This window comes from Xenopus tropicalis, chromosome 8 (assembly GCF_000004195.4).
Source record: "Xenopus tropicalis strain Nigerian chromosome 8, UCB_Xtro_10.0, whole genome shotgun sequence".
In the NCBI taxonomy this organism is placed as follows: Eukaryota; Metazoa; Chordata; class Amphibia; order Anura; family Pipidae; genus Xenopus; species Xenopus tropicalis.
In genome coordinates this window covers 140940156-140968056 of record NC_030684.2, presented here as the reverse complement: position 1 = coordinate 140968056, position 27901 = coordinate 140940156, and the positions used below count along the sequence as shown (strand labels likewise).

Below are 27901 nucleotides of genomic sequence, written 5' to 3'. Positions count from 1 at the left end.
ATTTGCACAATGAGTCTCCCAGACATGGGGGTACCGGGGGGAATAGCTGTGAGTAACAGTACCTACTGGGCTATATTAATCAGTTACATTTGCACAATGAGTCTCCCAGACATGGGGGTACCGGGGGGGGGGGGATAGCTGTGAGTAACAGTACCTACTGGGCTATATTAATCAGTTACATTTGCACAATGAGTCTCCCAGACATGGGGGTACCGGGGGGGGGAATAGCTGTGAGTAACAGTACCTACTGGGCTATATTAATCAGTTACATTTGCACAATGAGTCTCCCAGACATGGGGGGTACCGGGGGGGGGGGAATAGCTGTGAGTAACAGTACCTACTGGGCTATATTAATCAGTTACATTTGCACAATGAGTCTCCCAGACATGGGGGGTACCGGGGGGGGGGATAGCTGTGAGTAACAGTACCTACTGGGCTATATTAATCAGTTACATTTGCACAATGAGTCTCCCAGACATGGGGGTACCGGGGGGGGGGGAATAGCTGTGAGTAACAGTACCTACTGGGCTATATTAATCAGTTACATTTGCACAATGAGTCTCCCAGACATGGGGGTACCGGGGGGGGGAATAGCTGTGAGTAACAGTACCTACTGGGCTATATTAATCAGTTACATTTGCACAATGAGTCTCCCAGACATGGGGGGTACCGGGGGGGGGGAATAGCTGTGAGTAACAGTACCTACTGGGCTATATTAATCAGTTACATTTGCACAATGAGTCTCCCAGACATGGGGGTACCAGAGGGTTTGTATCTGGACGAACGAAATGGGTTGGGAGGTAAGTGTGGCCTCAAATAGAACAGGTTTCATACAAAACAGGTACTTACGAGTCACTGCTGGATTTTCTCCTTTTAAGAAAAAAAAAACAACGAAAATAAATGTTTTTGCCAGTGGAAATAGCTGCGAGTAACAGTACCTACTGGGATATATTAATCAGTTACATTTGCACAATGAGTCTCCCAGACATGGGGGTACCGGGGGGGGAATAGCTGTGAGTAACAGTACCTACTGGGATATATTAATCAGTTACATTTGCACAATGAGTCTCTCAGACATGGGGGTACCGGGGGGGGGGGGAATAGCTGTGAGTAACAGTACCTACTGGGCTATATTAATCAGTTACATTTGCACAATGAGTCTCCCAGACATGGGGGGTACCGGGGGGGGAATAGCTGTGAGTAACAGTACCTACTGGGATATATTAATCAGTTACATTTGCACAATGAGTCTCTCAGACATGGGGGTACCGGGGGGGGGGGGGAATAGCTGTGAGTAACAGTACCTACTGGGCTATATTAATCAGTTACATTTGCACAATGAATCTCCCATACATGGGGGGGTACCGGGGGGGGAATAGCTGTGAGTAACAGTACCTACTGGGCTATATTAATCAGTTACATTTGCACAATGAGTCTCCCAGACATGGGGGTACCGGGGGGGGGAATAGCTGTGAGTAACAGTACCTACTGGGCTATATTAATCAGTTACATTTGCACAATGAGTCTCCCAGACATGGGGGTACCGGGGGGGGGGGAATAGCTGTGAGTAACAGTACCTACTGGGCTATATTAATCAGTTACATTTGCACAATGAGTCTCCCAGACATGGGGGTACCGGGGGGGGGGGGAATAGCTGTGAGAAACAGTACCTACTGGGCTATATTAATCAGTTACATTTGCACAATGAGTCTCTCAGACATGGGGGTACCGGGGGGGGAATAGCTGTGAGTAACAGTACCTACTGGGCTATATTAATCAGTTACATTTGCACAATGAGTCTCCCAGACATGGGGGTACCGGGGGGGGGGGGAATAGCTGTGAGTAACAGTACCTACTGGGCTATATTAATCAGTTACATTTGCACAATGAGTCTCCCAGACATGGGGGGTACCGGGGGGGGGGGGGGAATAGCTGTGAGTAACAGTACCTACTGGGCTATATTTATCAGTTACATTTGTACAATGAGTCTCCCAGACATGGGGGGTACCGGGGGGGAATAGCTGTGAGTAACAGTACCTACTGGGCTATATTAATCAGTTACATTTGCACAATGAGTCTCCCAGACATGGGGCTACCGGGGGGGGGGAATAGCTGTGAGTAACAGTACCTACTGGGCTATATTAATCAGTTACATTTGCACAATGAGTCTCCCAGACATGGGGCTACCGGGGGGGGGAATAGCTGTGAGTAACAGTACCTACTGGGCTATATTAATCAGTTACATTTGCACAATGAGTCTCCCAGACATGGGGGTACCGGGGGGGGGGGGAATAGCTGTGAGTAACAGTACCTACTGGGCTATATTAATCAGTTACATTTGCACAATGAGTCTCTCAGACATGGGGGTACCGGGGGGGGGGGGAATAGCTGTGAGTAACAGTACCTACTGGGCTATATTAATCAGTTACATTTGCACAATGAGTCTCCCAGACATGGGGGTACCGGGGGGGAATAGCTGTGAGTAACAGTACCTACTGGGCTATATTAATCAGTTACATTTGCACAATGAGTCTCTCAGACATGGGGGTACCGGGGGGGGGAATAGCTGTGAGTAACAGTACCTACTGGGCTATATTAATCAGTTACATTTGCACAATGAGTCTCTCAGACATGGGGGTACCGGGGGGGGAATAGCTGTGAGTAACAGTACCTACTGGGCTATATTAATCAGTTACATTTGCACAATGAGTCTCCCAGACATGGGGGTACCGGGGGGGGGGGGGGAATAGCTGTGAGTAAACAGTACCTACTGGGCTATATTTATCAGTTACATTTGCACAATGAATCTCCCATACATGGGGGTACCGGGGGGGGGAATAGCTGTGAGTAACAGTACCTACTGGGCTATATTAATCAGTTACATTTGCACAATGAGTCTCCCAGACATGGGGGTACCGGGGGGGGGGGGGAATAGCTGTGAGTAACAGTACCTACTGGGCTATATTAATCAGTTACATTTGTACAATGAGTCTCCCAGACATGGGGGGTACCGGGGGGGGGGGGAATAGCTGTGAGTAACAGTACCTACTGGGCTATATTAATCAGTTACATTTGCACAATGAGTCTCCCAGACATGGGGGTACCGGGGGGGGGGAATAGCTGTGAGTAACAGTACCTACTGGGCTATATTAATCAGTTACATTCGCACAATGAGTCTCCCAGACATGGGGGTACCGGGGGGGGGGGGAATAGCTGTGAGTAACAGTACCTACTGGGCTATATTAATCAGTTACATTTGCACAATGAGTCTCCCAGACATGGGGGTACCGGGGGGGGGGGGGAATAGCTGTGAGTAACAGTACCTACTGGGCTATATTAATCAGTTACATTTGTACAATGAGTCTCCCAGACATGGGGGGTACCGGGGGGGGGGGGGAATAGCTGTGAGTAACAGTACCTACTGGGCTATATTAATCAGTTACATTTGCACAATGAGTCTCCCAGACATGGGGGTACCGGGGGGGGGGAATAGCTGTGAGTAACAGTACCTACTGGGCTATATTAATCAGTTACATTTGCACAATGAGTCTCTCAGACATGGGGGTACCGGGGGGGGGGGGGAATAGCTGTGAGTAACAGTACCTACTGGGCTATATTAATCAGTTACATTTGCACAATGAGTCTCCCAGACATGGGGGTACCGGGGGGGGGGGGGGGGAATAGCTGTGAGTAACAGTACCTACTGGGCTATATTTATCAGTTACATTTGTACAATGAGTCTCCCAGACATGGGGGTACCGGGGGGGAATAGCTGTGAGTAACAGTACCTACTGGGCTATATTAATCAGTTACATTTGCACAATGAGTCTCCCAGACATGGGGCTACCGGGGGGGGGGGGAATAGCTGTGAGTAACAGTACCTACTGGGCTATATTAATCAGTTACATTTGCACAATGAGTCTCCCAGACATGGGGGTACCGGGGGGGGGGGGGGGAATAGCTGTGAGTAACAGTACCTACTGGGCTATATTAATCAGTTACATTTGCACAATGAGTCTCTCAGACATGGGGGGTACCGGGGGGGGGGGGGAATAGCTGTGAGTAACAGTACCTACTGGGCTATATTAATCAGTTACATTTGCACAATGAGTCTCCCAGACATGGGGGGTACCGGGGGGGGGGAATAGCTGTGAGTAACAGTACCTACTGGGCTATATTAATCAGTTACATTTGCACAATGAGTCTCTCAGACATGGGGGGTACCGGGGGGGGGGGGAATAGCTGTGAGTAACAGTACCTACTGGGCTATATTAATCAGTTACATTTGCACAATGAGTCTCCCAGACATGGGGGTACCGGGGGGGGGGAATAGCTGTGAGTAACAGTACCTACTGGGCTATATTAATCAGTTACATTTGCACAATGAGTCTCTCAGACATGGGGGTACCGGGGGGGGGGGAATAGCTGTGAGTAACAGTACCTACTGGGCTATATTTATCAGTTACATTTGTACAATGAGTCTCCCAGACATGGGGGTACCGGGGGGGAATAGCTGTGAGTAACAGTACCTACTGGGCTATATTAATCAGTTACATTTGCACAATGAGTCTCCCAGACATGGGGCTACCGGGGGGGGGGGAATAGCTGTGAGTAACAGTACCTACTGGGCTATATTAATCAGTTACATTTGCACAATGAGTCTCCCAGACATGGGGCTACCGGGGGGGGGGAATAGCTGTGAGTAACAGTACCTACTGGGCTATATTAATCAGTTACATTTGCACAATGAGACTCCCAGACATGGGGGTACCGGGGGGGGGATAGCTGTGAGTAACAGTACCTACTGGGCTATATTAATCAGTTACATTTGCACAATGAGTCTCCCAGACATGGGGGTACCGGGGGGGGGAATAGCTGTGAGTAACCCCTGTCTTATCAAATCCTTAACTCATCTATTCAATCTCTCGCTCTCTACTGGAATCTTTCCCTCCCAACTTAAACATGCAATTGTAACCCCTATTCTGAAAAAACCCTCCCTAGATCCTTCCAATCCTACTAACCTCCGACCTATCTCTCTGCTCCCATTCATCTCCAAACTGCTTGAGCGCCTAGTATACAACCGACTGACGCTATTCCTCTCTGACAATAACCTCCTGGATCCCCTACAATCTGGTTTTAGACAACAACACTCCACCGAAACTGCTCTAACCCAACTAACAAATTACCTCCTTTCGGCTAAAGCCAAAAAACACTACTTGCTACTAATACTTCTCGATCTCTCTGCTGCTTTTGACACTGTGGATCACCCTCTTCTCCTCCAGACTCTCCGCTCTCTTGGCCTTCGTGACTCTGCCTTATCCTGGTTTTCATCTTATCTCTCAGATTGATCCTTCAGTGTCTCTTACAATAATGAATCGTCTTCTCCCCTGCCTCTTTCTGTCGGGGTTCCTCAAGGCTCTGTCCTGGGCCCCTTACTATTTTCTCTCTATACCTCCTCACTTGGCAAATTAATCAGTTCTTTTGGCTTTCAGTACCACCTCTATGCTGGGGATACTCAGATCTATCTTTCCTCTTCTGATCTCAACCCAGAGCTTCTAACTCGTGTCTCTTCCTGCCTGTCCGCTATCTCCACTTGGATGTCCCAACGTTACCTTAAATTAAACCTCTCTAAAACTGAACTGGTTCTCTTTCCCCCATCCAACGCCCACATTGTTCCCGAGGTATCTATAACGGTTAACAATTCTACCATCACCCCATCTTCCCAGGCCTTGGGGTTATCCTTGATTCTGCCCTGTCCTTCACCCCTCATATCCAATCACTTATCAAATCATGTCACTTTCACCTAAGAAATATCTCCAAAATCCGATCATTTATCACCCAAGATGCTGCCAAAATTCTTATTCACTCTCTTATAATATCTCGCCTGGACTACTGTAACTCCCTATTAATTGGCCTTCCCCTCCAAAGACTGTCCCCTCTCCAGTCCATAATGAATACTGCTGCCCGGCTCATACACCTCTCCAACCGCTCCTCCTCTGCCGTGCCACTCTGCCAGTCCCTCTGCCGTGCCACTCTGCCAATCCCTGCACTGGCTTCCCCTACCATCCAGGATAAAATTCAAACTAATGACTCTCACATTTAAAGCAGTTCATAACTCTGCCCCACCCTACATCTCTGAACTCATCTCTAGGTACCATCCAACCCGCTTGTTACGCCCCCTACTGACCTGCTCCCCAACTCCTCTCTCATTCCCTCCTCACACACTCGCATTCAAGACTTTGCAAGGGCTGTCCCCCTTCTCTGGAATTCGCTCCCACAAACTGTCAGACTTTCACCCAATCTCTCTGCCTTCAAGAGATCTCTAAAAACACATTTATTCAGAGAAGCTTACCCTAATCTAGTTTAGCAACACCCTGTGCCCCAACTCTCACAACTCTGGTCATGCCCATTCCCACACCTTGTGTCTCAACCCTTTCTCCTTGTAGATTGTAAGCTCTTTTGGGCAGGGCTCTCTTCCCCTCCTGTATCGGTTATTGATTGCTTTATATGTTACTCTGTATGTCCAATGTATGTAACCCACTTATTGTATAGCGCTGCGGGATATGTTGGCGCTTTATAAATAAATGTTAATGTAATGTAAATGTAATGAGTAACAGTACCTACTGGGCTATATTAATCAGTTACATTTGCACAATGAGTCTCCCAGACATGGAGGTACCGGGGGGGGGGGGAATAGCTGTGAGTAACAGTACCTACTGGGCTATATTAATCAGTTACATTTGCACAATGAGTCTCCCACACATGGGGGTACCGGGGGGGAATAGCTGTGAGTAACAGTACCTACTGGGCTATATTAATCAGTTACATTTGCACAATGAGTCTCCCAGACATGGGGGTACCGGGGGGAATAGCTGTGAGTAACAGTACCTACTGGGCTATATTAATCAGTTACATTTGCACAATGAGTCTCCCAGACATGGGGGTACTGGGGGGGGGGATAGCTGTGAGTAACAGTACCTACTGGGCTATATTAATCAGTTACATTTGCACAATGAGTCTCCCAGACATGGGGGTACTGGGGGGGGGATAGCTGTGAGTAACAGTACCTACTGGGCTATATTAATCAGTTACATTTGCACAATGAGTCTCCCAGACATGGGGGTACTGGGGGGGGGGGATAGCTGTGAGTAACAGTACCTACTGGGCTATATTAATCAGTTACATTTGCACAATGAGTCTCCCAGACATGGGGGTACCGGGGGGGGGAGGAATAGCTGTGAGTAACAGTACCTACTGGGCTATATTAATCAGTTACATTTGCACAATGAGTCTCCCAGACATGGGGGGTACCGGGGGGGAATAGCTGTGAGTAACAGTACCTACTGGGCTATATTAATCAGTTACATTTGCACAATGAGTCTCCCAGACATGGGGGTACCGGGGGGGGAAATAGCTGTGAGTAACAGTACCTACTGGGCTATATTAATCAGTTACATTTGCACAATGAGTCTCCCAGACATGGGGGTACCGGGGGGGGAATAGCTGTGAGTAACAGTACCTACTGGGCTATATTAATCAGTTACATTTGCACAATGAGTCTCCCAGACATGGGGGGTACCGGGGGGGGGGGAATAACTGTGAGTAACAGTACCTACTGGGCTATATTAATCAGTTACATTTGCACAATGAGTCTCCCAGACATGGGGGGTACCGGGGGGGAGAATAGCTGTGAGTAACAGTACCTACTGGGCTATATTAATCAGTTACATTTGCACAATGAGTCTCCCAGACATGGGGGAATGGGGGGGGGAATAGCTGTGAGTAACAGTACCTACTGGGCTATATTAATCAGTTACATTTGCACAATGAGTCTCCCAGACATGGGGGTACCGGGGGGGGAATAGCTGTGAGTAACAGTACCTACTGGGCTATATTAATCAGTTACATTTGCACAATGAGTCTCCCAGACATGGGGGTACCGGGGGGGGAATAGCTGTGAGTAACAGTACCTACTGGGCTATATTAATCAGTTACATTTGCACAATGAGTCTCCCAGACATGGGGGTACCGGGGGGGGAATAGCTGTGAGTAACAGTACCTACTGGGCTATATTTTTCAGTTACATTTGTACAATGAGTCTCCCAGACATGGGGGTACCGGGGGGGGGAATAGCTGTGAGTAACAGTACCTACTGGGCTATATTAATCAGTTACATTTGCACAATGAGTCTCCCAGACATGGGGGTACCGGGGGGGGAATAGCTGTGAGTAACAGTACCTACTGGGCTATATTAATCAGTTACATTTGCACAATGAGTCTCCCAGACATGGGGGTACCGGGGGGGGGAATAGCTGTGAGTAACAGTACCTACTGGGCTATATTTTTCAGTTACATTTGTACAATGAGTCTCCCAGACATGGGGGTACCAGAGGGTTTGTATCTGGACGAACGAAATGGGTTGGGAGGTAAGTGTGGCCTCAAATAGAACAGGTTTCATACAAAACAGGTACTTACGAGTCACTGCTGGATTTTCTCCTGTTAAGAAAAAAAAAACAACGAAAATAAATGTTTTTGCCAGTGGAAATAGCTGCGAGTAACAGTACCTACTGGGCTATATTAATCAGTTACATTTGCACAATGAGTCTCCCAGACATGGGGGTACCGGGGGGGGATAGCTGTGAGTAACAGTACCTACTGGGCTATATTAATCAGTTACATTTGCACAATGAGTCTCCCAGACATGGGGGGTACCGGGGGGGGGGGGGAATAGCTGTGAGTAACAGTACCTACTGGGCTATATTAATCAGTTACATTTGCACAATGAGTCTCTCAGACATGGGGGTACCGGGGGGGAATAGCTGTGAGTAACAGTACCTACTGGGCTATATTAATCAGTTACATTTGCACAATGAGTCTCCCAGACATGGGGGTACCGGGGGGGAATAGCTGTGAGTAACAGTACCTACTGGGCTATATTAATCAGTTAAATTTGCACAATGAGTCTCTCAGACATGGGGGTACCGGGGGGGGGGGAATAGCTGTGAGTAACAGTACCTACTGGGCTATATTAATCAGTTACATTTGCACAATGAGTCTCCCAGACATGGGGGTACCGGGGGGGGGGAATAGCTGTGAGTAACAGTACCTACTGGGCTATATTAATCAGTTACATTTGCACAATGAGTCTCTCAGACATGGGGGTACCGGGGGGGAATAGCTGTGAGTAACAGTACCTACTGGGCTATATTAATCAGTTACATTTGCACAATGAGTCTCCCAGACATGGGGGTACCGGGGGGGGAATAGCTGTGAGTAACAGTACCTACTGGGCTATATTAATCAGTTACATTTGCACAATGAGTCTCCCAGACATGGGGGTACCGGGGGGAATAGCTGTGAGTAACAGTACCTACTGGGCTTTATTAATCAGTTATATTTGCACAATGAGTCTCCCAGACATGGGGGTACCGGGGGGGGGGAATAGCTGTGAGTAACAGTACCTACTGGGCTATATTAATCAGTTACATTTGCACAATGAGTCTCCCAGACATGGGGGTACCGGGGGGGATAGCTGTGAGTAACAGTACCTACTGGGCTATATTAATCAGTTACATTTGCACAATGAGTCTCCCAGACATGGGGGTACCGGGGGGGGGGAATAGCTGTGAGTAACAGTACCTACTGGGCTATATTAATCAGTTACATTTGCACAATGAGTCTCCCAGACACAGTTTTTTCTCACCAAAGGAAATGTATTGGGAGGTAAGTGTGGCCCTTACAGGTTCTAGTCAAAATAGGAACTTACTTTCTCAAAGGTTTCTGTTAAAAACAAAAAGAAAATGAAATGTTTATTCTCGAAGCAGAAATAGTAATAGTGTCTACTTTGCTATATTAATCCCTTAATCAAACGGGACATTATTGAGTTAGAGAGGGTCCAGAGAAGGGCAACTAAGCTGGTAAAGGGTATGGAAAGTCTCAGTTATGGGGAAAGGCTGGCCAAGTTGGGTCTGTTTACACTGGGGAAGAGGCGCTGAAGAGGTGACATGATAACTATGTATAAATATATAAAGGGATCATATAATAACCTCTCTAATGCTTTATTTACCAGTAGGGCCTTCCAACGGACACAATGGCACCCACTCCGTTTAGAAGAAGGGAGGTTCCATTTAAATATTCAGAAAGGATTTTTTACAGTGAGAGCTGTGAAGTTCTGGAATTCCCTCCCCGATAGCTCTTAGTACTAGTGAGGGAATACAGGGGTAGGGGAGATAGCTCTCAGTACAAGTGAGGGAATACAGGGGTAGGGGAGATAGCTCTCAGTACAAGTGAGGGAATACAGGGGTAGGGGGAGATAGCTCTCAGTACAAGTGAGGGAATACAGGGGTAGGGGAGATAGCTCTCAGTACAAGTGAGGGAATACAGGGGTAGGGGGGATAGCTCTCAGTACAAGTGAGGGAATACAGGGGTAGGGGGATAGCTCTCAGTACAAGTGAGGGAATACAGGGGTAGGGGGAGATAGCTCTCAGTACAAGTGAGGGAATACAGGGGTAGGGGGAGATAGCTCTCAGTACAAGTGAGGGAATACAGGGGTAGGGGGAGATAGCTCTCAGTACAAGTGAGGGAATACAGGGGTAGGGGGAGATAGCTCTCAGTACAAGTGAGGGAATACAGGGGTAGGGGAGATAGCTCTCAGTACAAGTGAGGGAATACAGGGGTAGGGGGAGATAGCTCTCAGTACAAGTGAGGGAATACAGGGGTAGGGGGGATAGCTCTCAGTACAAGTGAGGGAATACAGGGGTAGGGGAGATAGCTCTCAGTACAAGTGAGGGAATACAGGGGTAGGGGAGATAGCTCTCAGTACAAGTGAGGGAATACAGGGGTAGGGGGGATAGCTCTCAGTACAAGTGAGGGAATACAGGGGTAGGGGAGATAGCTCTCAGTACAAGTGAGGGAATACAGGGGTAGGGGGGATAGCTCTCAGTACAAGTGAGGGAATACAGGTGTAGGGGGAGATAGCTCTCAGTACAAGTGAGGGAATACAGGGGTAGGGGGAGATAGCTCTCAGTACAAGTGAGGGAATACAGGGGTAGGGGGAGATAGCTCTCAGTACAAGTGAGGGAATACAGGGGTAGGGGAGATAGCTCTCAGTACAAGTGAGGGAATACAGGGTTATGGGGGATAGCTCTCAGTACAAGTGAGGGAATACAGGGGTAGGGGGGATAGCTCTCAGTACAAGTGAGGGAATACAGGGGTAGGGGAGATAGCTCTCAGTACAAGTGAGGGAATACAGGGGTAGGGGGGATAGCTCTCAGTACAAGTGAGGGAATACAGGGGTAGGGGGGATAGCTCTCAGTACAAGTGAGGGAATACAGGGTAGGGGGATAGCTCTCAGTACAAGTGAGGGAATACAGGGGTAGGGGAGATAGCTCTCAGTACAAGTGAGGGAATACAGGGGTAGGGGGGATAGCTCTCAGTACAAGTGAGGGAATACAGGGGTAGGGGGGATAGCTCTCAGTACAAGTGAGGGAATACAGGGGTATGGGGGATAGCTCTCAGTACAAGTGAGGGAATACAGGGGTAGGGGGGATAGCTCTCAGTACAAGTGAGGGAATACAGGGGTAGGGGAGATCGCTCTCAGTACAAGTGAGGGAATACAGGGGTATGGGGAGATAGCTCTCAGTACAAGTGAGGGAATACAGGGGTAGGGGGGATAGCTCTCAGTACAAGTGAGGGAATACAGGGGTAGGGGGGATAGCTCTCAGTACAAGTGAGGGAATACAGGGGTAGGGGGATAGCTCTCAGTACAAGTGAGGGAATACAGGGGTAGGGGGATAGCTCTCAGTACAAGTGAGGGAATACAGGGGTAGGGGGGATAGCTCTCAGTACAAGTGAGGGAATACAGGGGTAGGGGAGATAGCTCTCAGTACAAGTGAGGGAATACAGGGGTAGGGGAGATAGCTCTCAGTACAAGTGAGGGAATACAGGGGTAGAGGAGATAGCTCTCAGTACAAGTGAGGGAATACAGGGGTAGGGGGGATAGCTCTCAGTACAAGTGAGGGAATACAGGGGTATGGGAGATAGCTCTCAGTACAAGTGAGGGAATACAGGGGTAGGGGGGATAGCTCTCAGTACAAGTGAGGGAATACAGGGTTATGGGAGATAGCTCTCAGTACAAGTGAGGGAATACAGGGGTAGGGGAGATAGCTCTCAGTACTAGTGAGGGAATACAGGGGTATGGGAGATAGCTCTCAGTACAAGTGAGGGAATACAGGGGTAGGGGGGATAGCTCTCAGTACAAGTGAGGGAATACAGGGGTAGGGGGGATAGCTCTCAGTACAAGTGAGGGAATACAGGGGTAGGGGAGATAGCTCTCAGTACAAGTGAGGGAATACAGGGGTAGGGGGGATAGCTCTCAGTACAAGTGAGGGGATACAGGGGTAGGGGAGATAGCTCTCAGTACAAGTGAGGGAATACAGGGGTAGGGGAGATAGCTCTCAGTACAAGTGAGGGAATACAGGGGTAGGGGAGATAGCTCTCAGTACAAGTGAGGGAATACAGGGGTAGGGGGATAGCTCTCAGTACAAGTGAGGGAATACAGGGGTAGGGGGGATAGCTCTCAGTACAAGTGAGGGAATACAGGGGTATGGGGGATAGCTCTCAGTACAAGTGAGGGAATACAGGGATATGGGGGATAGCTCTCAGTACAAGTGAGGGAATACAGGGGTATGGGAGATAGCTCTCAGTACAAGTGAGGGAATACAGGGGTAGGGGGATAGCTCTCAGTACAAGTGAGGGAATACAGGGGTAGGGGGGATAGCTCTCAGTACAAGTGAGGGAATACAGGGGTAGGGGAGATAGCTCTCAGTACAAGTGAGGGAATACAGGGGTATGGGAGATAGCTCTCAGTACAAGTGAGGGAATACAGGGGTAGGGGAGATAGCTCTCAGTACAAGTGAGGGAATACAGGGGTAGGGGAGATAGCTCTCAGTACAAGTGAGGGAATACAGGGGTAGGGGAGATAACTCTCAGTACAAGTGAGGGAATACAGGGGTAGGGGAGATAGCTCTCAGTACAAGTGAGGGAATACAGGGGTAGGGGGGATAGCTCTCAGTACAAGTGAGGGAATACAGGGGTAGGGGAGATAGCTCTCAGTACAAGTGAGGGAATACAGGGGTAGGGGGGATAGCTCTCAGTACAAGTGAGGGAATACAGGGGTAGGGGGGATAGCTCTCAGTACAAGTGAGGGAATACAGGGGTAGGGGAGATAGCTCTCAGTACAAGTGAGGGAATACAGGGGTAGGGGAGATAGCTCTCAGTACAAGTGAGGGAATACAGGGGTAGGGGAGATAACTCTCAGTACAAGTGAGGGAATACAGGGGTAGGGGAGATAGCTCTCAGTACAAGTGAGGGAATACAGGGGTAGGGGAGATAGCTCTCAGTACAAGTGAGGGAATACAGGGGTAGGGGAGATAGCTCTCAGTACAAGTGAGGGAATACAGGGGTAGGGGAGATAGCTCTCAGTACAAGTGAGGGAATACAGGGGTAGGGGGGATAGCTCTCAGTACAAGTGAGGGAATACAGGGGTATGGGAGATAGCTCTCAGTACAAGTGAGGGAATACAGGGGTAGGGGAGATAGCTCTCAGTACAAGTGAGGGAATACAGGGGTATGGGAGATAGCTCTCAGTACAAGTGAGGGAATACAGGGGTATGGGAGATAGCTCTCAGTACAAGTGAGGGAATACAGGGTTATGGGAGATAGCTCTCAGTACAAGTGAGGGAATACAGGGGTAGGGGGGATAGCTCTCAGTACAAGTGAGGGAATACAGGGGTAGGGGGATAGCTCTCAGTACAAGTGAGGGAATACAGGGGTAGGGGGGATAGCTCTCAGTACAAGTGAGGGAATACAGGGGTATGGGAGATAGCTCTCAGTACAAGTGAGGGAATACAGGGGTATGGGAGATAGCTCTCAGTACAAGTGAGGGAATACAGGGTTATGGGAGATAGCTCTCAGTACAAGTGAGGGAATACAGGGGTAGGGGGGATAGCTCTCAGTACAAGTGAGGGAATACAGGGGTAGGGGGATAGCTCTCAGTACAAGTGAGGGAATACAGGGGTAGGGGAGATAGCTCTCAGTACAAGTGAGGGAATACAGGGTTATGGGAGATAGCTCTCAGTACAAGTGAGGGAATACAGGGGTATGGGAGATAGCTCTCAGTACAAGTTGATCCAGGGACTGGTCCGATTGCCATCTTGGAGTCAGGAAGGAATTTTTTCCCCTCTGAGGCAAATTAGAGAGGCTTCAGATGGGGTTTTTGCCTTTCTCTGGATCAACTGGAAGTTAGGCAGGTTATATACAGGCATTATGGTTGAACTTAATAGATGTATGTCTCTTTTCAACTAAACTTACTATGTTACTATGTATTTGCACAATGAATCTCCCAGACATGGGGATACAGGGGTTTATCTCTGCAGAAAGAAAATGTATTGGAGATTTAAAAAATGACAGACATGGGGATACCAGTGTGTGACGGGTGCCCCCCTATGCTAGTAGCCGGGGAGTGATTATTTATGTATATAGTTTTACTTTGGTTGCAGTCGGTACAAGGTATTTATAAATATATCTGGCATTGTGTCACGTTGCCTATTCTCACAGTGAGGGGGTCTGTAAATTCGAACAGCCAATAGAGGCCAACTGTATTCACTGGCCAATCAGAGGAGCTCAGGGGAAGAAGCAGGGGACTGGGGACTGGCCATTTGGAGTGTTTCCATTAGGAGTTTTTTTACTTGCAATTGTGGTTGCTGGTGAGCAGTAATTAATGACATCACGGTACCTCGTCAGGCCAATCATCAAACCAGATGACACATGCAAGTGAAATGGATAGAGCAAAGCTCCCAACATTTTAAAAACAGAAAGATGGATGAAAACAAATGCCAAGCAAATTTCTTTTGACAACGCCTATTTTTGTGACCACACCCCCTAAATACCACTCCAATTTGACTAAATTTGGCAGGTTATTTAAAGTTTGAACACATTTCTGGAGGTTTGATGTGTTATTACAGTTTTGCTAATGAAGGTGAAGTTGCCCTTTAAGCTGTGAGTCTCAGTTCCCCCAAGAGACCTGTTTAGCTTATTAGTTACACTTGTATCTCAGTGCAGGGGGGGCTTTTTACCTTTCTGGGCTCTGCCAAAAGCCAAATATGAGAAACAATGTATCTAACTGCAGCTGAAGCTCGTTAAGATTTCTGGGCTCTGCCAAAAGCTACTTTTAATTAAATTTGTATCTTTTTTTAGCATTCAGTGCAGGAGATCAATGGGAAATGAGGGGCTTAGAATCCGGGACTGGGGGCTGAGCTGTCAAAAGAGGGACTGTCCTGCAAAAATCAGCCCAGTTGAGAGGTATGGATAGAGGAGTTACCTCCATTATTGGACCAGAGACTGAACTGCCAATACACAGAGCAGCAGTGTGTCAGGGGGAGGATGACCCCACTATGGTGAAGTATCAGTCAAGGCTTACAGCTCTGGGATCGGACCTCACTGGTTCAGAACAACTTAAACTGCTGAAATTGACCAGGAGAAACAGGTGAGGAAATTTCCACTTCCACTATTAACCCAGAACAACTGCAGCCAGTTCCGGGATAAGTCGACCGGGCGCCCTAGGCAACCTGATGAGCTTTGCCTGCCCCAACCAGCACCCCCAATCCCTCCCTTCCTGTGCACGCTCATGCACAAATGATCGCATGATGCGCACACACAGGGCGGCAGGGTTGCGAAAGGGTCTGGAACTAGAGGTAGGTAAAAGAAGAGGTACCTGCCAGCAGTCAAGCTCACCCATGTAGCCTTTCCCTCTTTTGATATTTACTGGGAGGGAACTGAGAGGGAACAGGTAAACTCCAAATGCTAAGTCCTCAGTCTCCTGCTTCTTCCCCTGAGCACCTCTGATTGGCCAGTGAATACAGATGGCCTCCATTGGCTGTTGGAATTCACAGACCCCTTCATTGTGATGATAGGTGATTCAAAATCTCTGCACAAAGAAAATGTATTGGGAGGTAGGTGTGATCTCAACAAGTTGTACTCAAAATAGGTACTTACTGAATGGTCTTCTTTTTCTTTCTGTTAAGAGAAAAATAATGAAGAAAATAAATGTTTATTACGTCAGCAGAAATTGTTGAGTAGATCAGTCAGATTAAAAGAATGAGTCTCCTAGTCATGGGAATACAGGGGGTTATATCTCAGCAAGAAGGAAATGGGTTGGGGGGTAAGTGTGGCCTTAAATTGAGCAGGTTCTACTCAAACAGGTACTTACCAGTTCATTTCTTTCTGTTAAGAGAAAAGGAAAATAAATGTTTTTGCATCAGTGAAAATAGTTGTCAGTAACAGTACCTACTGGGCTATATTAATCAGTTACATTTGCACAATGAGTCTCCCAGACATGGGGGTACCGGGGGGGGGGGAATAGCTGTGAGTAACAGTACCTACTGGGCTATATTAATCAGTTACATTTGCACAATGAGTCTCCCAGACATGGGGGGTACCGGGGGGGAATAGCTGTGAGTAACAGTACCTACTGGGCTATATTAATCAGTTACATTTGCACAATGAGTCTCCCAGACATGGGGGTACCAGGGGGGGGGAATAGCTGTGAGTAACAGTACCTACTGGGCTATATTAATCAGTTACATTTGCACAATGAGTCTCCCAGACATGGGGGTACCGGGGGGGGGGAATAGCTGTGAGTAACAGTACCTACTGGGCTATATTAATCAGTTACATTTGCACAATGAGTCTCCCAGACATGGGGGTACCGGGGGGGGAATAGCTGTGAGTAACAGTACCTACTGGGCTATATTTATCAGTTACATTTGCACAATGAGTCTCCCAGACATGGGGGTACCGGGGGGGGGGAATAGCTGTGAGTAACAGTACCTACTGGGCTATATTAATCAGTTACATTTGCACAATGAGTCTCCCAGACATGGGGGTACCGGGGGGGGGAATAGCTGTGAGTAACAGTACCTACTGGGCTATATTAATCAGTTACATTTGCACAATGAGTCTCCCAGACATGGGGGTACCGGGGGGGGGGGAATAGCTGTGAGTAACAGTACCTACTGGGCTATATTAATCAGTTACATTTGCACAATGAGTCTCCCAGACATGGGGGGTACCGGGGGGGGGGGGGAATAGCTGTGAGTAACAGTACCTACTGGGCTATATTAATCAGTTACATTTGCACAATGAGTCTCCCAGACATGGGGGTACCGGGGGGGGGGGGAATAGCTGTGGGTAACAGTACCTACTGGGCTATATTAATCAGTTACATTTGCACAATGAGTCTCCCAGACATGGGGGTACCGGGGGGGGAATAGCTGTGAGTAACAGTACCTACTGGGCTATATTAATCAGTTACATTTGCACAATGAGTCTCCCAGACATGGGGGTACCGGGGGGGGGGAATAGCTGTGGGTAACAGTACCTACTGGGCTATATTAATCAGTTACATTTGCACAATGAGTCTCCCAGACATGGGGGTACCGGGGGGGGGGGAATAGCTGTGAGTAACAGTACCTACTGGGCTATATTAATCAGTTACATTTGCACAATGAGTCTCCCAGACATGGGGGGTACCGGGGGGGGGGGAATAGCTGTGAGTAACAGTACCTACTGGGCTATATTAATCAGTTACATTTGCACAATGAGTCTCCCAGACATGGGGGTACCGGGGGGGGGGAATAGCTGTGAGTAACAGTACCTACTGGGCTATATTAATCAGTTACATTTGCACAATGAGTCTCCCAGACATGGGGGTACCGGGTTTTTTTCAATAAGAAGGAAATGTGTTAGAAGGTAAGTGTGGCCTTAAATAAAAGAGGTTTCTAAACCTATGTACTTACGAAGTTCTCTATCCGCTTTTCCTTTTACTGTTTAGAGAAAAAGGATCATTATGTCAGTCAATTATATTCAATATATTATGATTATATGTCAAAATTTTCTAGAGAATTAGTATCCCCAGACAGCACTAACAGGGCACCTATTATTTAAAAATAGTTTCCTCCACTGGAGGTGCAAATAGAGCCCTCACTCCTTGTTGGGGAAATTATGTTTTGTTCATTTTTTTTAATGGCCCTGACCTGGTGTGAAACTCTATGTCAGCGCCCACATGTGCATAATGAGTGAGCACCCCAGTTTTATCATTATGTGCATGGGTAGGATTGGGGCACGCCCCCTTGCGCTATGTCACATACGCACATAATGAGGGAGTCAGAAGGCTAATTATGCGCAAGTGTGTCAACAAACATAGTCACCCAAAATGGGTGCTCCCTCCTAGTGTGAGTAGCATAGTGCTGGCAAGGGCTTTAAAAATCTCCACATGAAAAAATGAAGCACTAATGGGGGCTGATTCACTAAAGTGCGATAAGCGTTATCGCATACTTTTGCGTTAAAAAGCATGCGATAAATACTGCTCGATTCGCTAAAGTAATATTGCATGCATTAAATAGCGCATTACCGCAATGTGTTAATTTTAACACATTGCAGTAATTACCGAATGAAAAGAATACTAATGCATGATTCACAAAAGCACATGAAGCGTTAAACGCGCTAAATATCGCGAGAAGCTGGGCGAATATTAACACACGCTTGGGGGAGGCAGTACTTAAAGAACATTGTACCTCGTGAGCGTTTGGCAACACAACATGGACTTGGCAGTCAGATTTTCCTTGCCTTGTGAGGAAGAGGATCAAGTATGTGATCGCCCTAGAGTGATGCATCCTACAGTTTTTACGGAAAGATCAACTCTTGGGGGATTATCAGAGGGGGAAATAGTGAGGCGCTATAGGTTACATAGAGCAGCAATCTATAGCCTGTATGGGGTACTGGGGCCTTACCCGCAGCCACTAACCCCCAGCAATCTATAGCCTGTAAGGCGTACTGGGGCCTTACCCACAGCCACTAACCCCCAGCAATCTATAGCCTGTATGGGGTACTGGGGCCTTACCCACAGCCACTAACCCCCAGCAATATACAGCCTGTATGGGGTACTGGGGCCTTACCCGCAGCCACTAACCCCCTAGCAATCTATAGCCTGTATGGGGTACTGGGGCCTTACCCGCAGCCACTAACCCCCAGCAATCTATAGCCTGTAAGGCGTACTGGGGCCTTAGCCACTGACATGCAGAAGCCATGCTGTTCCTGGCACTGACAAACTTCTGTGCTGGGGTTGTGAAAAGCTGCTTCTGATGCCTGGACAAGTTGAGTGGAAGCCTGAGGTAAAGCCCCAGTAAAGTGCCACAAATGGCAGTAGCCTTTGCTGTACTGCACAATATTGCCAATCATCATGGATTGCCTGGGTTTGTGGCTGATGATCCAAATCATCCCATATATCGTGTACAAAGTGCTGATGACAGAGGCAATGGAGTACGGGGAGAAATCCTAAACAATGACTTTGCATGTAAGTACCTACAATCTTTACTAGAATAGAAAACAAACACAAAACAACATCTCAAACAATACTCTTTTTCTTTCCTGTGAAAATAGTTGCACACTTTTTAAAAAATTGTATTTATTTTATTGAGCTCAGCAGTAGTGAGTGGCAATATGCAACATTTCTGCATTCACAGTAACTGGGATTCACTAAGAACTTATGGCTCATGTCCCTTGGAGCGGGGGAGCCCCCCCCCACAACAAATAGTAAAAACAGAAATGTTTCATTACATAGCACTAGAATCACATAGGACTAATGTTTGCATCAGTCTTGCATTATGATTAGCAATAAACCTCTTTTGTTGTGGTTCTCTGTGGAGCTGTCTTGCTGACTTTACAACCCACTGACCTTTTTGATGTTGTTGGAAAAAATGATATATTTTTGCCAATCTTCTCAATGATGATCATCATGACATGAAACATACAACTTCATGGACAATAATGTAATTCTGGTATTTTTGGACATTACAAAGTTCATGTGAAGAAAACCTTTTTACAAGGAGCACCTCCAGTTCCAGACTTATATAAAAAAATATACAAATGCTTTTATTGTGTTGGCTCCAATAAGCAATCCCATCACAATATAGTGACTTTTTGCTACTCATTGTTGCCCAAATGAATCCTTTTCTTCCCATTGTTATCAATAGAATACTAAGGCATGCTCTGAAACTAACCCTACTAAACTACTGCAACTTGCTACTAACTGGCCTCGCTAACTCCCATCCCTCTCCCTTATATTCTGTATAACTGTACTGTGAAGTTCCTTACTTTCCAGCTTCACTGGCTTCCTCTGCATAATAATCTTTACCTGTGCCCTCAATATCAGCCAGGCTTCTCGTCCTCACTGTTGGCCAAATGTGAAAGTGCACTTTTTTTTTTTTTGTGTTGAGTTTGTTGTGTCATATTTACTAACATCTGAACTGTCACTGCTGTCATTAACATGAATAGGTATTTTAATTTTCAAATAACATTTACTAACACTTGCATGTTTGGTGGTTTGGGCTAAATTTCTGGTCTAGAAGTTGATTTTAAGCATCTCTGCAAAACTGCACAAAATGTCGGAAGTCATGTGGTACGCGATGCCTAACGCTTACTTGTGGAAGATCGCGTGGTAATAATGCATGTGAATTATATCGCATGCGGCAGAAAATACCACTTGAAAATGTATCGCCAGATAAATAACGACAATAAAATTGCTTCTTAATTAACGCAAGTGTCCTTGTAGTGAATCGAGCGTTAAGTCGCAAAAAATAAGAAGCCATAAATTTTTTAACGCATGCTACAAATAGCGTTTGTTTTATCGAACTTTAGTGAATCAGCCCCATGGATGCGTGAAACTTTTTTTCATCTCTATTAGATGCGCCTGATCCATTCTCTTCTATATTGGGAGTGTGTTACAATCATTTGTTTTATAAATATATGAAACCAAGGATAACACTCAGCTTCAGTCTTTGTCTCGGGTGCAAGGTAAATGGTTTAGATATTGAAAAAAAGACTGTTCATGTGTTTTTTTTAATACATAATTGATTTTTTTGTAATAAACTCAGTGTTGCTGGTCTTTTTTTCAATATATATATATATATATATGTGACTCCTGATGAAGGTCCCTGTGGGGGACTGAAACGTTGCGCAAAATAAAACTTGAAGTTTGATTCAGCAAATCCTGTGAGTGCCATTCCTCTGCATTGTTATATATATATATATATATATATAATGTATATATTTTTTGGGGCTTTTTTTGTGGGCTTTAGAAGCCTGTCCCCCAGTGGGGGACACAATTTATGAATGATAGGTGCCTTGAAATTTTCCAGACCTACTTTTGTGCATAGGTGTTTATGTGCAACATTTCAAATTGAAAGGCATTTTTGCCCTTACCCTGAATCCATCCAGACCACACCCACACCTCCCTTAACCACACCCACACCTCCCTTAACCACACCCACACCTCCCATAACCACACCCACATCTTCCTTAACCACACCCTTTTCATTTTCTTGCCCCAGGAAAAGCGACAGAGTGCAGGTACTGTAAGTTTTTGTGCTTCATACTTACTGTTCTTATAGATGTAACAACCCAAGGAAGCAACAGCAGCAGCAACAGCAGCAGCAGCAGTAGTCCCTACTACTGCAATTGCGGTGGTTTTCCTGGAGCCTTTTGGAAGCAAAAATGGCAAAGTGACTTTGTTTATTGCATTAAGCTGAAGTTTGTTGTTATACATAAGTAGGGCGACTCCTGCAGGACCACTTTCTCTGTAAAGTGTGTTATTCCATCTTTAATTGGATATTAAATGCAATATCTTTATTATTAGTGTGTTTCTAATGTTACCTTGGTATTTCCATTCTCTCCTGCTCCCTTGTACTCATCTCTATCTGGCTGCTTTGTTTTTAATCCCCTTATCCCCTTGTGTTGATCCCTTCTCATCTCTACTTCTTTCCAGGGAGTGCAATGGCTTACTGCCCTGTATATGAGTAATAGGTCTGTCATGGAAGTGCACTGGCTGCCCTCAGGAGATTCCCATTTGCATAAATGAGGGGTTGTTTCTAAGTGTTTTGTCCCCACCCACTGAGCTACAAAATGGTGGGTGAAAATATGTCCCATATCCCCTTGTGAACCATTGCTCAAATGTATCCAATTCTCTCACTTCTTTTTGCTCTTCCCTAGTCTGTATTTCACTCTCTCCCTATTTTCCCTACTCCCCACAATGTTTTCTTCTGCACCCTTGTGAATTGTTAAAATGGTTAAAACGCTTATGTGTTTGTATACTCTGCACAAACTACCTGTGGCCCCTCATAAGCTCTCCGTTCATTTGGCCCTTTAACCCTGTATGGCTGCCTATAAGTTATTTTAAGCAAACTGGGTTTTTAACCAGCAGATTTCCCACAATTCAAGCATAAATGTGAATAACTCTTTGCTGCTAATACAGAGAGTAAGGTACACATTGTACTGTTACAGACACAACTGGGGCTCATTCTGGGACAATTTGTACCTGGGCTTCAAGCTATAGCAACAATCAGCTGTAAGAAGGACAATGCAAGCAAAAATGTTATTGTTGATAAACCCCGACTGTATACTTCTGCACTTAGGCACCAGGTAGCCCCAACACTGATTAGTATTTTCAGCCTTCACAAAAATTCAGGTTTTACAGAAGTGGGGACAAATGGGGGGCATGACACAGTTGGGCAGCTTAAATAGATTTTGATACATGGACAAACAATCTCTGGTTTGCTAGGGGGAGCATTAGTTAGTAGCTGTCTGCACGGACTTAGGGGCCCATTTACTAAATCACGATTTTTTCTTGGTTAAAATCACAATATGGAAAAAATTAGTAACTTGAGTAACCATGATAATTTCTGATGTTCTAAAATGTCATGAAAATGATTTTATCGTACGAAAATATTGTGGTTGCGATCTGAAAGTCACAACATTTTCGGATCCGAACATTCATAAATGGCGCAAAAACCTTTCTGGCTTTGAAACCTTCAATGCATGATTTTGGAAGTCTCCCATAGGACTCAATGGCACTCTGCAGCTCTAACCTGGCCCAAGGAAAGTCTCCCATAGGGCTCAATGGCACTCTGCAGCTCCAACCCGGCCCAAGGAAAGTCTCCCATAGGGCTCAATGGCACTCTGCAGCTCCAACCCGGCCCAAGGAAAGTCTCCCATAGGGCTCAATGGCACTCTGCAGCTCCAACCCGGCCCAAGGAAAGTCTCCCATAGGGCTCAATGGCACTCTGCAGCTCCAACCCGGCCCAAGGAAAGTCTCCCATAGGGCTCAATGGCACTCTGCAGCTCCAACCTGGCCCAAGGAAAGTCTCCCATAGGGCTCAATGGCACTCTGCAGCTCCAACCCGGCCCAAGGAAAGTCTCCCATAGGGCTCAATGGCACTCTGCAGCTCCAACCCGGCCCAAGGAAAGTCTCCCATAGGGCTCAATGGCACTCTGCAGCTCCAACCCGGCCCAAGGAAAGTCTCCCATAGGGCTCAATGGCAGCTCCAACCCGGCCCAAGGAAAGTCACCCATAGGGCTCAATGGCAGCTCCAACCCGGCCCAAGGAAAGTCTCCCATAGGGCTCAATGGCACTCTGCAGCTCCAACCCGGCCCAAGGAAAGTCTCCCATAGGACTCAATGGCACTCTGCAGCTCCAACCCGGACCAAGGAAAGTCTCCCATAGGGCTCAATGGCACTCTGCAGCTCCAACCCGGACCAAGGAAAGTCTCCCATAGGGCTCAATGGCACTCTGCAGCTCCAACCCGGCCCAAGGAAAGTCTCCCATAGGGCTCAATGGCACTCTGCAGCTCCAACCCGGCCCAAGGAAAGTCTCCCATAGGGCTCAATGGCACTCTGCAGCTCCAACCCGGCCCAAGGAAAGTCTCCCATAGGGCTCAATGGCACTCTGCAGCTCCAACCTGGCCCAAGGAAAGTCTCCCATAGGGCTCAATGGCACTCTGCAGCTCCAACCTGGCCCAAGGAAAGTCTCCCATAGGGCTCAATGGCACTCTGCAGCTCCAACCCGGCCCAAGGAAAGTCTCTCATAGGGCTCAATGGCACTCTGCAGCTCCAACCTGGCCAAAAGATAGACACGATACCAAAGCTTGAATGAATAATGAAATGTTCATAGTCTTTGCAAAAAGTATGACTTTTTTGTGGAAGTTAATGAAAACCACAAAAAAGTAATTGAATTTTAACGAAATTATCGTGGACATTACAAAATGTTCTCTAAATTAGAAAAAAACTGAAAATTTTTGCCATACTTACCGTAATTTTCATTTCCTGGTTACTATGGGCAGCATTCACACCTCTGGGTATTTCCCCGACCTCGCTTACTGATAGGACAGAATGTAATTAATCCAATTAACAACTCTATAAGCTTCCCCCCCACCATAAGACCCTTATCTTTAAGTCCAAGATAATTCTGGGAAGGGTTTCGGTGTGAATGCTGCCCATAGTAACCAGGAAACTAAAATTACGGTAAGTATGGCAAAATTTTTCCATTTTCCCTGGTTACTATGGCAGCCTTCACACCTCTGGGTCTGTACTCCAGCAATCAGAAGGGGTGGGAAAAAATAATACAAAAATAAATGCTCAATATTTTTATTCTTTAGTGAATTGAACTGCTTCCAAAATCATTTTCCCAAAATTAACCTCTTTTGAGGAAACAAGATTAACATGATAATGTTTCAAAAATGTCTTGGCTGAAATCCATGAAGCCGATCTACACACTTGGTCCAGTGTGACATCCACCTGAAACGCCCAAGAAGCACTTAATGCCCTTGTGGAGTGTGCCTTGACCCCTTTTGGAACCTGCCGTCCTTCTGTTTGGTAAGCTATAAGAATGCATTTCACAATCCATCTGCTTAGCGTGGAGGATGTAATTGCTGTCAGAAAAACAGCCTTGATTGATAGCATCATCTCTGATATGCTGTCAATAGGTTCCAAAGGCCTCTTTGTAAGTGCTTGTAAGACCAAGGGCAGATCCCATGTAGCCAAAAGTGCTCTCCCTGGAGGTCTAAGATGCAAAACTCCCGTCATAAATTTTGCCACATTCTGATTTGCGGCCCAACGTATGCCTGTCAATGCTGAGATCACTGAGACTTGGAGCTTTAAAGTTCTTAAACTTAGACCCATGTCAAGGCCTGATTGAAAGAAATCCAAAACCTGGGATACAGACAGTTGGTTTGTGTCTTTTTACCTTGCAGCCAGCCATTCTGAAAACACTTTTCCAATTCTATTATACATCTTATTGGTTGAAAATTTTCTGGCCGATAGCATGGTTTCTATCACTGCTTCTGACAGCCCTTCCTCATTCAACCTGTCCCTTTCAGCCTCCGAGCAAAGAGGCAAAATATGTGTGGATTGGGATGCCTCCCTGGCCCTTGATTCAACAAATCTTCTCTGTAATGTAGGTCTAAAGGTTCCTGTATGCTCATCAGATTCAACAGAGGATACCAACTTCTCCTTGGCCAATTTGGGATAATTGCAATCACATTGGCCCTGTTCTTCTTGATTTTCCTCAATACTCGTGGTATTAGAGGTATTGGTGGAAAAATGTATAGGAGTTCCTGACTCTAGTTCTGCTGAAGGGCATCCACTGCTAATGCTTGGGTACAATAATACTGGGAGAAGAATCTCTTCACTTTCCAGTTGCTCGGGGTGGCCATCGGATCCACCTTCGCAAGACCCCATCTCTTCACAATTTTCACAAACACTTCTGAATTTAATTCCCACTCGTGCTTGCCTATCAAAGTTCGACTTAGAAAATCTGCCACTACATTTTGTTTCCCTAGCAGATGCAGCGCTGATATCTCTTGTAGATTTTTCTCTGCCCAACTCAGAATTGGGTGTAACTCTGTCATGAGGCTCTGGCTGTGAGTTTCTCCTTGCTTCCTTATGTAGGAAATTGCTGCCCTGTTGTCCATCTTCACTAATAACGATGTACCTGTCAGATGACAGCTGAAAACTTGAATTGCTTTTCAAACCGCTCTTAATTCCAAGACATTGGCTGGAAGACTCTGTTCTTCCCTCGTCCACAGTCCCTGGCAGTACTCTCTTCTCAGATGGGCTCCCCATCCTAAAGGACTTGAATCTATTGTTAGAGTTTCCCACGTTGTCTCTGCCAAAGGATGACCCTTCATTAAATTCTCATCTAGAAGCCACCACCTTTAGTTCTTTCCTGAAATGAGCTTCCATGAAAATACTCTGATCCCAGTCTTGTACTGTTGAATCCCACTGACTCAGAAACATTCTCTGTAATGGTCTGACATGCCACCTTGCCCATTTCAACATCAGAAAAGTTGAATGGAGCAAACCTAGAACACTGGCAACTTGTCTCACCGTACTGTAAGTCTTGCTCCTCAGTGCTTTCAATGCCATCTTTATTCTGTCTTTCTTTTCTTCTGGCAGAGTCACCAAGTCCTGATTCATTATAAATCTGGCTCCCAGATAAATCAGATCTTGTGAAGGTATCAGTTGACTCTTCTCTAAGTTCAAGATCCATCCGTGCTCTGAAAGTATTTGAATAACCCGGTCTCTCTGGTGAATCAAGAGCTTCCGATCCTGAGCTATAAAAAGAATATCGTCCAGATAATGATATATCTGAATTCCAGACCTCCTGATCTCTGCTATTAATGTTTGAAGAATCTTCGAAAATACTCGAGGGGATGTTGCCAACCCGAACAGAAGGCAGGTAAATTGAAAATGTAGATCCAGGCTTATCGCAAACCTCTAAAATCTTTGGTGGGACAGAGTTATAGGTACATGGAAATAAGCATCCTTTAAGTCTAATGACAGGAGCCAATCCCCTGCCTGAAGGATCTTTACTATTGAAAATATCAATTCCATCTTGAACTTTCTTAAGTGGAGAAACGTATTTATTGGTCTAGACTGGCTGGAAATCTCCTGTCTTCTTCCTTAGCATGAAGAGAGTCGAGTAAATTCCTTGTCCCCGAAATCTTTTGGGGACAGGTAAAATGGTTCCATCTACCAAAAGCTGCTGAACATAATGGAATAAAATCTTCCTGTGTTCTGTCCGAAAAGGAATCTTTGAGATTACAAAATTACTGTGTCGCGGAGTCTTCTCGAATTCCAGAGAGTAACCTTGCCTTAGTGTCTGCAATACCCAATGATCAGTAATTGACTTTGTCCAGACTTCTACGAAGTATGTCAATCTTCCGGGTATCTTCGAAGTCTGAACTACCATGCCTTCAGAACTTCCTTGATGGTTTCCTGCTGTTCCTCTGCCGCTCGAGTTCTTGAACAGTGAGTTCTGTCCCCTTCTCCATTGGGTTGATTGATTGAACTGTCTTGAAGGTCTAAACTGTCTCTGCTCTGCAGATGAAGTTTTATTCCGAAAGGAAGCTCTGTCAGCACTAAATCCTGATGCTTTAAATGCTTTCTTCTCTTGAGGTAAAAACACACTTTTTCCTCCTGTCACTCTTTTAATAATGTCATCCAACTTTTCCCCAAAAAGCATGCGACCTTGGATAGGCAAATTACATAGATTCATCTTAGATGCTTTGTCCATATCCCATGCCCTTAGCCACAAGGCTCTTCTTGCTGCCACTGAAAGAGCCATTGCTCTGGAGGAGGAACAAACCAAATCCACTGAGGCTTCTGTAACGAATTCCATGGCTAACTTTAGTTCTGCCAAGTCATCAATAATATTTCTTCTGTCTACACCTTCTCTAAGTGCAGCTTCAACATTCTGCATCCACATTTGCATAGCTCTGGATACAGAGGTGAGAGCCAAAGCCGGTCTACAGGTTGCACTCAGCGCTAAGTGTGCCTTCTTCAAAGACGCTTCCATCTTTCTATCCATTGGATTAAGGAAAGGCACTACATCATCAACCTGCAGGAGAGTCTTCCTAGACAGTCTAGAGACTACTGCATTGACTTTTGGAGGCTTATCCCAAACTAACTCTTCCTCTTTTGCAAAAGGATAGCACCTCTGCACTCTTGGTGGA

General features: G+C 46.2%; 1 protein-coding gene and 1 long non-coding RNA gene across 2 annotated transcripts in view; both read right to left on the bottom strand.

Moving 5' to 3' along the window:
* The window catches only part of LOC116406656, a 29232-nt gene extending 13158 nt beyond the window's left edge, over positions 1 to 16074 (bottom strand). The window contains exons 1-4 of the long non-coding RNA XR_004219723.1: positions 16053 to 16074; positions 9767 to 9780; positions 8476 to 8496; positions 850 to 870 (exon numbers count right to left, since the gene is read on the bottom strand). This is a non-coding gene — a long non-coding RNA (uncharacterized LOC116406656). The remainder of the gene's footprint in view (positions 1 to 849; positions 871 to 8475; positions 8497 to 9766; positions 9781 to 16052) is intronic.
* A 41-nt stretch (positions 16075 to 16115) lies between these two features.
* Positions 16116 to 27901, bottom strand: part of LOC116406861 (butyrophilin subfamily 3 member A3-like) — a 34773-nt gene continuing 22987 nt past the window's right edge. The window contains exons 5-8 of the mRNA XM_031891844.1: positions 21495 to 21593; positions 17855 to 17881; positions 16267 to 16280; positions 16116 to 16163 (exon numbers count right to left, since the gene is read on the bottom strand). Of these exons, the coding sequence (XP_031747704.1) occupies positions 16116 to 16163; positions 16267 to 16280; positions 17855 to 17881; positions 21495 to 21593 (188 nt within the window). The remainder of the gene's footprint in view (positions 16164 to 16266; positions 16281 to 17854; positions 17882 to 21494; positions 21594 to 27901) is intronic.